Source organism: Platalea leucorodia (assembly GCF_965183815.1).
Source record: "Platalea leucorodia genome assembly, chromosome: 5".
NCBI classification, from domain to species: domain Eukaryota; kingdom Metazoa; phylum Chordata; class Aves; order Pelecaniformes; family Threskiornithidae; genus Platalea; species Platalea leucorodia.
In genome coordinates, this window is record NC_138827.1 from 97,546,760 (window position 1) to 97,558,997 (window position 12,238).

The 12,238-nt window shown below is 37.3% G+C and overlaps 1 protein-coding gene across 4 annotated transcripts in view; it reads left to right on the top strand.

Annotated features, from left to right (window-relative positions):
* The window catches only part of ARHGAP15 (Rho GTPase activating protein 15), a 331,391-nt gene that overhangs the window by 45,448 nt on the left and 273,705 nt on the right, over window positions 1–12,238 (top strand). For all 4 annotated transcript variants that reach the window (XM_082312214.1, XM_082312216.1, XM_082312215.1 and 1 more), the window contains 3 exons: window positions 2,124–2,198; window positions 6,598–6,659; window positions 10,827–10,914. In XM_082312214.1, coding sequence (XP_082168340.1) covers window positions 2,124–2,198; window positions 6,598–6,659; window positions 10,827–10,914 — 225 coding nt within the window. The remainder of the gene's footprint in view (window positions 1–2,123; window positions 2,199–6,597; window positions 6,660–10,826; window positions 10,915–12,238) is intronic.

A 12,238-nucleotide genomic window follows, 5' to 3' on the forward strand; every position in this document is an offset into this window, starting at 1 on the left:
TAGTACTACTAAAACTGTACTTTTTACTATCTCCTTTCTTTGTTTCATTGTGGATGGATTTAGTGCTTCCGATATATTCTTTTTAGCATGTGTCAAATGTGAGCATTTCTTTTGCTAATGCTCTGATCGCTGAACCAAAGACCAGACCGAAAGCTCTGATCAGTGCTGTACACTTCACAAAGTTGCATATAGGGCCCCCAACAGACACGTATGATTCCTGGAGAGAGCAGCTGAATGTTAAAATAGATACTGTGGAGTGGTAGTGTGTCTTGTTATTTAATTTGGATGAGTGAAGAATATATTTTAGAAAGCATCGCTGGGCAATATGCTGTGTTGTATGTCAAGGAATAATTAGGATGGGGGATCTGGGTAAGAAAGACTTTCTATGATCTAGACCTGAATAGTTTAGTTATATGTCTTGAGCACTATAGAACCTTCAGAGCTGTTGAACAGTAAAGATAAAGAAAAAGATAAATTGAATTAATTTATTTTGAATTTATATACATGCCTCTGCCTGCATTAATATTAAGTTCCATCCAAAATCCAAATAGAAAGACTGTAATCTTAGAAGTTCTCTCAATAGCATCAGCAAATCATTCTTGTTTACCCTACATGCTAATAAAACAGGAACATGACACTCCTGAAAACAAGATTGCAAAATACAGAAAATGTGGTCTGACATTTTTTTTCTCCCCAAAGGAGGGACTGCCACTAACTAAAGTATTCCTTATGAAAGCTCGATTGCTTAAGATGCAGAATATTAAGAGAGAAAAACACTTTAGGACACAGCCATGTCACCAGCTGTTACTCACCCTTAATGAAATTGTTAAGTGATATTCTTCATAAATAGGTCAGAGAAACTTTTGAATTGTGAAGAATGTTTTATCTCTTTCTTTGAAATGTTTGTATTAAATTTAGAACTGGTAATTCATTAAGCTCATTAGCTCTGACTAGGAGAGTAGAGCAATATCTAGGATATAGATTTCAAGGCTTAAAAATGTTAGTGCTTACAAATAAACATGAAAGCAATGTGTTGAGGAAAAATATGGGATCATAATATGTTTAACTGTTTTTTGAGCGTGGCCCTCTGGATTAATTAAGAACATTTTCTATATTCAGACACATGAATATAAACAGAATACATTATGACTTTTGGTTAACTCTGTTTTAATAAGGAAAACCAGAGTGCATTATGATGAATACAGTGGAAACTAGTTGAGACTGTATTTTGTTGTTTGCTTTTTGGCTTCAGTTAAAAGAGGAGATAATCACTGAATTTTATGGGATCCTAACTCCAAATTATATTATTATTGATTGACATTGAATTGAAACAGTAAAAGTTTTATATATATATATGTGTGTATATATACACACATGCACATACTTTTGGGTGTGTGCAAAACATGCTAACAACAAAAAATGCTATTGAGCTCTGCCAAATGCTTGATTTGTGATGAAACTTTTATTTAGTCTTAATAATTTCTAGTATAATGCAATAATTTTCCAGAGTTACATCAAAGATGGCTTCCTCCTGGAAAAGAGGGAACTGGAGGAAATCAAGGACTCGGTACTTGGGAACAATTGTAGAATCAGAGTCCAGTATTGCTGTAGCCTTCCAGTCATGGAGATTTTAGAAATAGTCTTTAGAGCAGTTTAAACACACCAGATATATTATGTGTTTGTTCCCAATTATTTTCTAGTTTCTTCATTGACTTGCTTTTTGTCCTTGAGGTTATAATTATCATCCTTCCCATTTCTGTAAAATGGGTTTAAGAGCACCTAACTAGTTAAGCAATTTTTGAGATTCCTGATGGAAAAGTCATAATTTTAAATGATTATTGTCAGCTGGTTAAATTTAGGTAAAATTACCAATGGGACATCACAAAGAAACACATCTATATCAGAGATCTTCAGAGTTTGGTAGCTGTTCATTTCAAATACACAGGGCTCAGAGGAACACCAGTTTTCACAGAAATGCAGTACTGAAAGAAGACAGGTTTCCAAAACTCCATCCAATGCTTGCTGTGCATGCCCAGTAATTAAATTTGTTTGTCCACCTTTACCTGCATGTATCTGAATCCTCTCCGAATTTACATCCTTGATTTTTTTTTTTTTTTCCTTAGGTAAATCGTCATAGAAGAAATCATTCCCAACATAACTTAACGCTTGCAGACATCATTAGTACACAGGACCACACGGTAAGCAATTGCTCTATAGACTGATAAATCACTCTTGTTATTTAAATGTTTATAATGTAAATGTTACACACACTTTACTAAAGAATAACTACATGAGGCTTTGGATGCCTCAAGATGTTAAGGGATTTGAAGGACTTTGATTAATCAATAAAAAGAATAATTTTAGAAGGTACAAAGCAATTTATATAGCTTGGCTTAGCTGTTAATTCGGTTGTACTAGACAGATGTTTCATCAGTATTAATATTTGGTACAAAGGAATGCGACCATGTCTTTGTCCTGTCTTTGCCCATACTAAGGTGAGCTTAATATCAATATCAATTTTTATAAGTAAAAGTGGTCATGAGATTTAACAAAATTTTCCTTGACATTAAAAGAATCTAGGGGGAATGAGAAGCATAGAGGTTGTTCTATTAAAGGAAAATTAATATGCAAATATAGATTCAGCAAAGAAATGTTGATATCAGTGGTACTTTTACCTCCACAAATTTTTCAGGATTAGCTAGGTTCAGAAGCTTTGAATTCTTGTAATTAAGAAAATTATGGAACCTACATGTGAGACAGTGATAATTACTTTTCCTTGTAGTTTCTAATACTGTTAGCTCATGAGTCTCTTTTTTATATTATTTAGAAACTCAAATATTTACACATACATGCTCTCATCTGTAATATTCTTCTAAAAAACAAATAATAATAAAAAAACCCAAACACAACACCCCACACACTAATTCCATTTTCTTATTTCTATGCTAATTCTTCGGGGCATTTTGGGTCATTTTCTCAACCTTCCATATGTTGAAAAGGTGCAGGAAGGGCAGCAGCTTAACAGCAAATGATGATATTTATTGAGACAGAAACAACAGAGCATATCATTAGGATATGTTTGGTATTCTTTTTAATCTAATATCATTCATTTGCAGAAGCATTGTGAGTTGATCCTGAGCTGTCTTGGAGTTATTTTCTTGAAAACACGTAGAACAGAAAAGGGGATATTAACAGATGTTTAACAAGGGCAATATAGCACCCCAAACAGAGGTTATAAAAATATTGCGATCATCCTAGAAATCTTTTTATTTGTCTTTGTGGTAAAGGTGTTTTGTAATTCCATAAATGCCCTTTATACTAATTACAGAGAAAACTCTACACATTATCAATTAATTAAGACCATGCTAATTTTTTTGAAGACAGCGTCTTTACTAATTAAATTAAAGCAATATATATGAAAGTTATTTTGCTTAGCACTGAGAGGTCTCATATTAACTGAAGACCTTATATTTTTGAGCTGTTTAATTTAAAACAAATGGCAGATTTGAGCTATGTAATTTAAATCAGGATATTTTATATGCCCAACATTTGTTAGTGGATTTGATATTCTAGCTCAAGACAATTATAAGGAAAATATGACTGAGCAGCAACATTTTCATCTGGAAGCACATCCAATTTTTAACTGCCCAAAATGTGAGAATAGAGGTGATTCAGATCTGATGTTGAAAATCATATTTGCCTTTAGTTTTGGACTGGTTAAAATAACAGTTTGAGAAGGGTGGTTGGTAAACTTTGAAAGCATGAGATTTTGGGTCTGATTCAGAGAAGCAATCAACAGCTTGAATGGTTAGCCAATGCTCCTCCCAATTTCTGTTTCCAGATGGATAGAAATATTAAAAAGAATAACCTTTCTCATATGTTATTTGGCATCTTTGGCCCTGGCCAAGCACCAGAGGTTTTATGCTACAAAAATGAAGGGTTAGAAGGCGAAGAAAAATATCGAAAGATGTAAAGTAAGTTTGATTAAAAAAAAAAAAAAAGGTAGGTGGAGACAGGGATTAAATCTTATTTTAACTCTAATAATTCATCCATCCATCACTAGATAAATAGTGGCATGACTGCACAATAATCCCTACATACTTTCTCTCTGGGTTTTCTATGGCAATGATATGCATGACAGGAATTTGCATGAGATATGTACAAATTATAGAAAATGCACACACTAATCCTCGTGTACCCATTTGAGAATGTCACCTAAACCATTGTGCACAGACATACAGACCTTTTCATAGGTACAAACAGATATGTAAAGTGTATATATTTCATTCTATGCTCTATACCAGCAACAGACAAAAATCTAAGGAAATAGTTAAACATATTACACTGTTAATATCATGACATTTTGTATAATCAAAATAACAGATAAGTTTGATTTTAAAATCCCAATGTTGCATGTTAAAGCATGTTTTATTTCTATTTAATGGCTTTGCAGACAGCAAAATTCTATTGAAATTGTTACAAAATCACCTTGTGACACAATTTACTATAAGGATCATGTGGAGTTACAATATCCCAGTCAGACACAGATTCAGTAGTGTTTGAAAGGGAAAACAGACCCACTCTGCATCACAATTTTGCTTCTTTTCCTGTTAGTGACACAGTTGGGACATCCTTAGCTAATGACATCTGATGAGATTGCAGGTCAGTAGGTTTGGCTGAAGACCAGTTTGTTTGGTTTTTAGTTTTTAAATATAAATTTACATAGGCAAAAAAACCCCTAGCCCAAATTGTATATCTATTGTGGTTTAACCCCAGCCGGCAGCTAAGCCCCACACAGCTGCTCGCTCGCTCACTCCCTTCTGGTGGGATGGGGGAGAGAATCAGAAGAGTAAAAGTGAGAAAACTCGTGGGTTGAGGTAAAGACAGTTTAGAATCGTAGAATCGTTTAATAGGTAAAGCAAAAGCCGCGCATGCAAGCAAAGCAAAACGAGGAAATCATTCACTCCTTCCCACGGGCAGGCAGGTGTTCAGCCATCGCCAGGGAAGCAGGGCTCCATCCCGTGTAACAGTTACTTGGGAAGACAAATGCTGTAAGCCCGAACGTCCTCCCCTTCCTTCTTCTTCCCCCAGCTCTCTACGCTGAGCATGACACCATATGGTATGGAACAGCCCTTTGGCCAGTTGGGGTCAGCTGTCCCAGCCGTGCCCCCTCCCAGCTTCTTGTGCCCCCCGGCCTCCTCGCTGGTGGGGTGGGGGGAGAGGCAGAAAAGGGCTTGACTCTGTGTCAGCACTGCTCAGCAGGAACGAAAACATCCCGGTGTTATCAACACTGTTTCCAGCACAAATCCAAAACATATCCCCATATTAGCTGCTATGAAGAAAATTAACTCTATCCCAGCCAAAACCAGCACAATATCACAGCTATACAGGGGATGTTTCAGCAGGTCATAGAGAACCAAATGTCTGCAAGGGCCTCTGGCTTAAAGAAAGTGTGTGCAGAGATGCAGAGGAGCACAAATTAAGAGGGAGAAATGAAAATAAAAGACTAAGCCTAGGATTTGCTTCTAATATCCCAAAACTCAAGTGCAACCTTGATACCCTGCAACCAGGGTTGCAGCCTCATGTACACCGGCAGAGTCCTTAACTTGTTCTGACACCACAGAAAAAGGACCAGGTTTCAGTAATAGCAATAGCAGAGTATGGGATCTACAAAGGTGGTATCAGGTTGCTAATACCACATACTGCTTTTTATAGGTAATAGCTAAGGGCTTTGCCTTTTTGGGTGTATTTTGGAAAATGCACAACACAGCTGTGCTTTCCCTTGTTTATAATTCTAGTTTCAGATTATATGTCGAGAATTGACAGCACTGCTCAATTTGGTTTTCTGCGCCATACTATGAGATAATTTAGTTCAGCTGGAAACTTGAAGACAAGTTCTCCCTGCACATGGATGCACACACTCCAGTGAAGTGTGACCTTTTAAGGGCTGTGAGGGGTGAGCGCCTCAATACCATAGCTCATCCAAAAGACAGCACCACTTAAAAACATGATGCCTTTTAGCATCTTGCATGAGCCTTGATTTAGTGCTGACTCAAAGCAAAATGTGGCACCGATGAAGTTAATGTAGCTTTTCCTTTTGTACAGATATTTAATGTTTCTCTGACATTGGTTACCCCTTAACCTGTCTCTCTTTAGAGCATAAGAAGCAAGAGTCTTTTACAGAAGCATGGTGTGTCCCTCATAGCCGTTAATGAAACGTGGACTCCTGGAACTCAATATATGAAATGATACCTTGACATAGTGTACTTGCAATATATTTTCAACTCATTTTTTACTTATAGCTAGAAACTTTGCTTACATTAGAAGACATTTCTTCTAAATCAATGGATAGAATATTCTTGGGGTTTTTTTGAGGTTAATTCTGTGACCTAATTAACTTCAAACATTGTTTGGAGATTTTCAAAAGAACTGACTGTATCAGAAAAAATAGATGACTAAACTGAGAATTAGTGATAAAAGGCCCCCGCACAAGATTAGCTAGATACAGATTCTTATGCATGTACTAAGTGGATTCAGTCACCTGAATAAATGATATGGTTATGATATGGTTGTGTTTTTTTTTTTTTTTCCTTGTAGGTAGTGGAGAAAGAAGGATATCTTCTAAAAGCTAAAATAGCAGACGGTGGCAAGAAATTAAGGTATTACATGTGAATGTTGCAGAGCTTATCAGTTGCAAAAGTCAGTTGATGCATGTTTAAGTATATATAGCTACTATTGCTGCTAACAGCCAAATTGTCATTATTTCGGTATTAAGTCAATGTATGATTACAGTCCCAGAAACCAAGTGACAGTAGCTCACAGGTTCATTGCATGCAATGAGCATGTGTCAATATTAGCCTCTATATTATATATATTATACACATATTAAGGACAGCCTTAAGGCACTAGGCAAACCATTAATATATTTTCCAGTGGGAAAACTTTTGGTGCTGAGTGTGTGCTTGAGGGGTCAAGGATGGGATGTAGGAACCCACCATGAGGTGATGCCACTGGGATGCCAGGGCAAGATTATCAAAAGTGGTCAGCACTTACTTGCTTAGTACTGTTTGTGTTGAAAGTAATGTGAATATTAATGCTGCCTTTTATGGAAGGATTTGCTATGGTTTGCTGTATTTAGATGCCTGTAAGGGAGTAGCAGTGACATGACCAGCACTCTATGTTACCAATGAGAAAGAAATGTGACATGTGGCATTTTCTGCCTGGAGAAAGGAGCCAAGTAATAAGTTCTCATACCTGTATAGTGCTAAACCACAAGGATCCTAGAAATGCTCATTGAAAAGGGAGTCTGGAGGTCACCTAGTCCAACCTCTCACTTGAAGAAAGAACATTGTCAACACTTGGCCAAGCCTGCTGCAGCTGGGTGCCATCAGAGCCTGGTGTAACTTGCATTTTGGGAAAAGGCATTGGACCCAGTAATACTCTGTTCCCCACTTTGGACACTGGCAGAAGCTTCTGCAGCGTGTGCATAGGCTGAGCATCACCTGTGAACCAGCCCAGACAAGGAGGGAGGTTTACCTTGCCGGTGCATCAGGCACCCTTAGCACAGAGCATCCCCACGGCTTGGCGTTGCGCGCCGGCTCGGCGTGGGCACAGGGAGGAGGCAGCGTAGCTCGGCCACTTGTATTTTTAAATAGCCCTGAACAGTCTCGTATTTTTAAATAGCCTCAGAGATTGTGAGCACCACTGAAGCTATAACGTGCTGCCATCAGGTGTTCGTTTGACAGAATGCAAATGCAGGCGCAGCGCTCGGGGCTCCTTCTGCAGCCCCCCGAGTTGGTGGCACCTCGCAGGGGCTCTCCGGCAGCGGCTTTCCACCATGACTTGGACCTTGTAGCTATAGACGAATTCACACAGTATGCTTGCTAATTCTAGCAGGGTCTTCTCTGCATACTCTGATATTTATGGCTCTTTATACAGAGAGGAGATGGATAGTGAGGATTCACCTACTCTGCACACACTTTGCCTGAGTCACTTACCTGAACTTGCTGTTCAGCAGCTGGAAGTGATTTCTTGAATAATGTTGGTGCTGCACGGCAAAAATTAGAATATTGTGAACTGACTTTTCCAAACAGCTTGAAAACCTAGGTCACTGCATGTATCCCGTGAAATACAATGTGTGCCCATCTGTACAAACTAATATACCTTAGAGCTTTTTCTTTTTTTTTTTTTTTTAGTCTGACTGATGACTTTATGGAAAATCTCATAAAAAGTATGACTAGTTTGTATACTTTTTATCTTGAGATCACAAAAGTAATGAAGTTTGATTTTAAAATGTCACTTTCTAAATGAAACAAGTGTAGAATAAAAGATCTGGGGAATTTAAATTTAGGGAAAAAAAATCTTATTGCAGTTAATACGGTGAAATTGAGTTGCATTCTCATAGGTTCTATAATTCCTATAGTCTGCTGCAAAACCACTAAATTTTCTTATTCCTGATGGAATTAAAGCATTGTCCCCTTAAAATTCAGAATGAAACTTAGATAAAACATCTCACTTGATATAATTTAAGACATACTTATCATTGACTTATATATTTATTGTTGACAACATTTCAAAACCATAAATAGAACTGCAAACTTTTTTTTTTTGAAATGAGGTCCAGGTTGAAATGAAATGTTTTCAAATCTTGGCAAACTTGCCAGTTTGATCAGAAATTTGAATGCTTTAAGAAGATTACACACAAGTCTGGGACCTCAAAATGCAATTGCTGATTTATATTTCTCAGGTTGAAAAACCTGCCCCACAAATAGCTGGAGCAAGCAGCACTCTGGCTGGTAAAAGTGGCCATAACACAGAAATGTTCCTCTCCATAGCTAATGTCAAACATTTGGTCTAAGTTGGGTACTGAATCTAAGCTGTGTCCCAAGGGTTTTAATCCTTTGGTAATCCATATTTATCCAGGATATCCAACTCAAAGGAAAATCTGTTTAAACCGGTACATAGCATGCTTGGCCACTTACACCCCTGTGCTAAGATCTTTTGGGCGGGGGGATTAAAAAGAACTGAAGTTGTACTTACCAATAGACAACTTGTATTCACTACCTTGATGGTGATTCTCAGCTACAGTACTTGTTTCCTAAAGATACTTTGAAAAAATAATTAGCTGAGGTTGTTCTTAATGCCAATATGCACAAACTCACAGCTATGACCATAGTTCACATTAGCTAAGGATACAGCTTTACAGTGCTAGTAAACTTAGCTGAAAAATTCAGTGTGATTTACAAACACTGTCCTTTTGTGGGGAAATATTTGCCAGTGATGGTCAGGTACTTTTCTAAAACCCTGCTGTTTCCTTCTCTTTTTCAATGCCACTCTTTATTTTTTCCCCATTAACATGGCATAAAAAATGCAGTTCGATTTTCTTCAGATATATTCATCTCCTCTACAGACACTTTCTTTCACTGTTGCCTCTTGTTGGCCATATTTTAGGGATGATCATTAGATCATGCTGAGCAAAATCCTGCCCACACTGAAGTAGAGTGAAAGTTCCTCTGAATGTCAGTGACATTAGGGCTTCATCTGTAATATCGGTTATGCTCCTTAAGCTGATGACTGAAACATATTGAATAGGAAAGTCATTAATAGAAAAACTGCTTGTTGTTATGCCTGATGTGCAGTTTGATGGGATATTGAGAGCAGCAGAGCTTTGAGATGGATCTGGAAGTGAACATTGCAAAGAAGACCAACAGGCTTTAAAACTCAACAAACCCAGGTTTTGCTAGAATAAAAAATGAGTGTGTTTGAGTTACTTAGGAATACCTAAACAGAGAAAATTCAAAGGGACTAGGGAAGAGAGAAGAGAGAGGAAAAAGGGTTTCTAACAGCTCCTCCCTGGGCCCTCAGTGTCCTTACAAAGCAGCTCCCTCCTTTTTAACGCACTGCAACATACACGTGAAGCAACCTGTTTATCATACGCGTTTTCAAGTTTATTCTAAAATGTTCAGATTTGTGATTTGCATTCACATAAAGGCAATAGTGGGTTTATGAGTATTTTTGTAGATATTAAGTGTTATGACCCTCAAATTGCCAGCCCAAACTTGAGACTTTCAGCTAAAACCAGTTTTTCTATCAGACTAGATCTACTTGTTTATGATTATGCAGTGGTTTGAAACATTACATTATATGTAATACATATAATAGTATTTTCTTCTGAGTTGATTATTATGTTCTTCTGTGTCAGGGGACACTGTTTCACATATCCATGTATATTTTGACTTCTCCCTGGCCCCAGCAGTTTGTCAGCTCTCTAAGGCTCTACTATGAACGCCTGATGTTTAATGGTTACTTAAACCTCTCTCAGATATTGTTATCTTCCTTGCTCTCCTGTAAATTTTTAATCTAGGGAAAGGAGAAAGTATTGGGGACCTTTCAAAACAGACCCTTTGCTGAGCTCTGCATAATCAGATCAAAATTACATTTTTCCTTCTCGGTTCTATTTTAAATATTAATTACCAGAAGGGCACCAGCTATTGGAGTCCTCCAAGTACATGTGAACTTTAAGCATGTGTGAATAATCCCACTGTTTTCCTGTGGTTAAGGCACCTTGGTGGAAAAGGAACATAGATAGGCTTTAAAACATGAACGAGGAAAAAGAAGGCCTTCAAGATTTGTTGGCCACATTCAAGTATAATTAGGATGGTGCAACTGCGTCAATATTGGTGGAAGTACATTGCTGATATTAACTTTAGACCATTTTTGTTTCTTGAATGAAATAATTAAAAACCAAGCCTACAAATGGAGCATCTTTTACCTTCTGCTTGCATATCTTGCTAATTTTTCATTTTTAATTTTTTTTTAATTTTAAGGAAAAACTGGTCCACGTCCTGGATTGTTCTCACAGCTCGGAAAATGGAATTTTACAAAGAATCCAAGCAGCCGGCGCTGGCCAACCTGGTAGGCAATCAACCATCCAATATCCTCAGCTTCCTTGCAACTGTTATTTCAGTATAAAAAGTTCGGTGTTTACATAAGACCAATTCAGACTGAGCTGGCAGCCTTCAAAGGTTTGAGAGCAGCTGAAGGAAAATGCCTTGATAAACTTTTAATCAGATGTAGTGTATGAGAAGAAATAGGACTTAGCGTGTCCTTTATTAAGAGGTGCATTTTGAGAATAATTGCAAAGTGAGACAAATGGTGAGTGACTATCTGGTAATGTGAAGGTAACACTTTAAATTAAGGTGCCATTTATAAATGCTTTATTCTTATTCATGAAAATGATCACTAAATGCAGCTACTTCCTCAAATAATATATTATAAAGTATGTTATAAAATGCATTAGTAATAAATGCTTAACAGATGATGCGATGAGAATCTGTTGCAAAGGATATTGTGAGATGTAAATTGTATTAAAACGTGTATGTGCATCTTTAATACATGAATTTAAGTTGTTATCTACCATCCTATAAAGTGGCTTATACATTAATAAATAATAATAAATTATTTATAAATGGCACCTTAATATAGGGTGTTACCAAAGCAGAAAACATTATAACTTAGCAAAGTGATTTTTTTATCGTAGTATAAATGTGACATCTACCATATCCCGCTAACCTTCCTGAATATTTCTATGACTCCGTCTAATGCAGCTAATGCAATTTCTGTAGCCTGTAGTTACTACAAAGTGAAATTTGCAGTACCTTCTTATTGTGCCCCAAGGAAAGACCACCGATCTTAGTCTTCGGAGATGTGACAGCTATGTTGCGCAAGCAATAACGGCACGTATCCCTGCAGTGCTAGTTACTGCCGAGTTTGAGCCTATGAACCTGAATGTGGGCAACAAAAAGGGAATTCGGTAAATGTGTGACACTGTGGGCAGTGAAGGGACAGGTTTGACAAAGCCCCGTTGTGAAAGGCTCTCAAGGCCTGATCAAACCTGCCAAATCTCATTGGTGTGATGGGTGGCCACAAAGGTGCTCTCTTTGGCAGGAGTCACAAACAATAAGCTATTTTTTCCGTGGCAGGTGATATAGACCTTTTCTTCTATATATTCTTGATCTATCAATGCCACCTGCCATAAAATCACCTTTTCATGCCTTGCTTTTTTTGGAATGAAGATGAGGGTCGCAGAAAAATAAAAATAGATTAAACAATAAAAGCAAGTAAAGGATGAAACCTGGTACTTTCTGCTTGTGTTTGTACCAGTACAGCTGGCAAATACTACTTTTCTGAAGCCATGCATTTTTTTCAGAATCATCTGTTTTCCTTATAGTTGAATTAG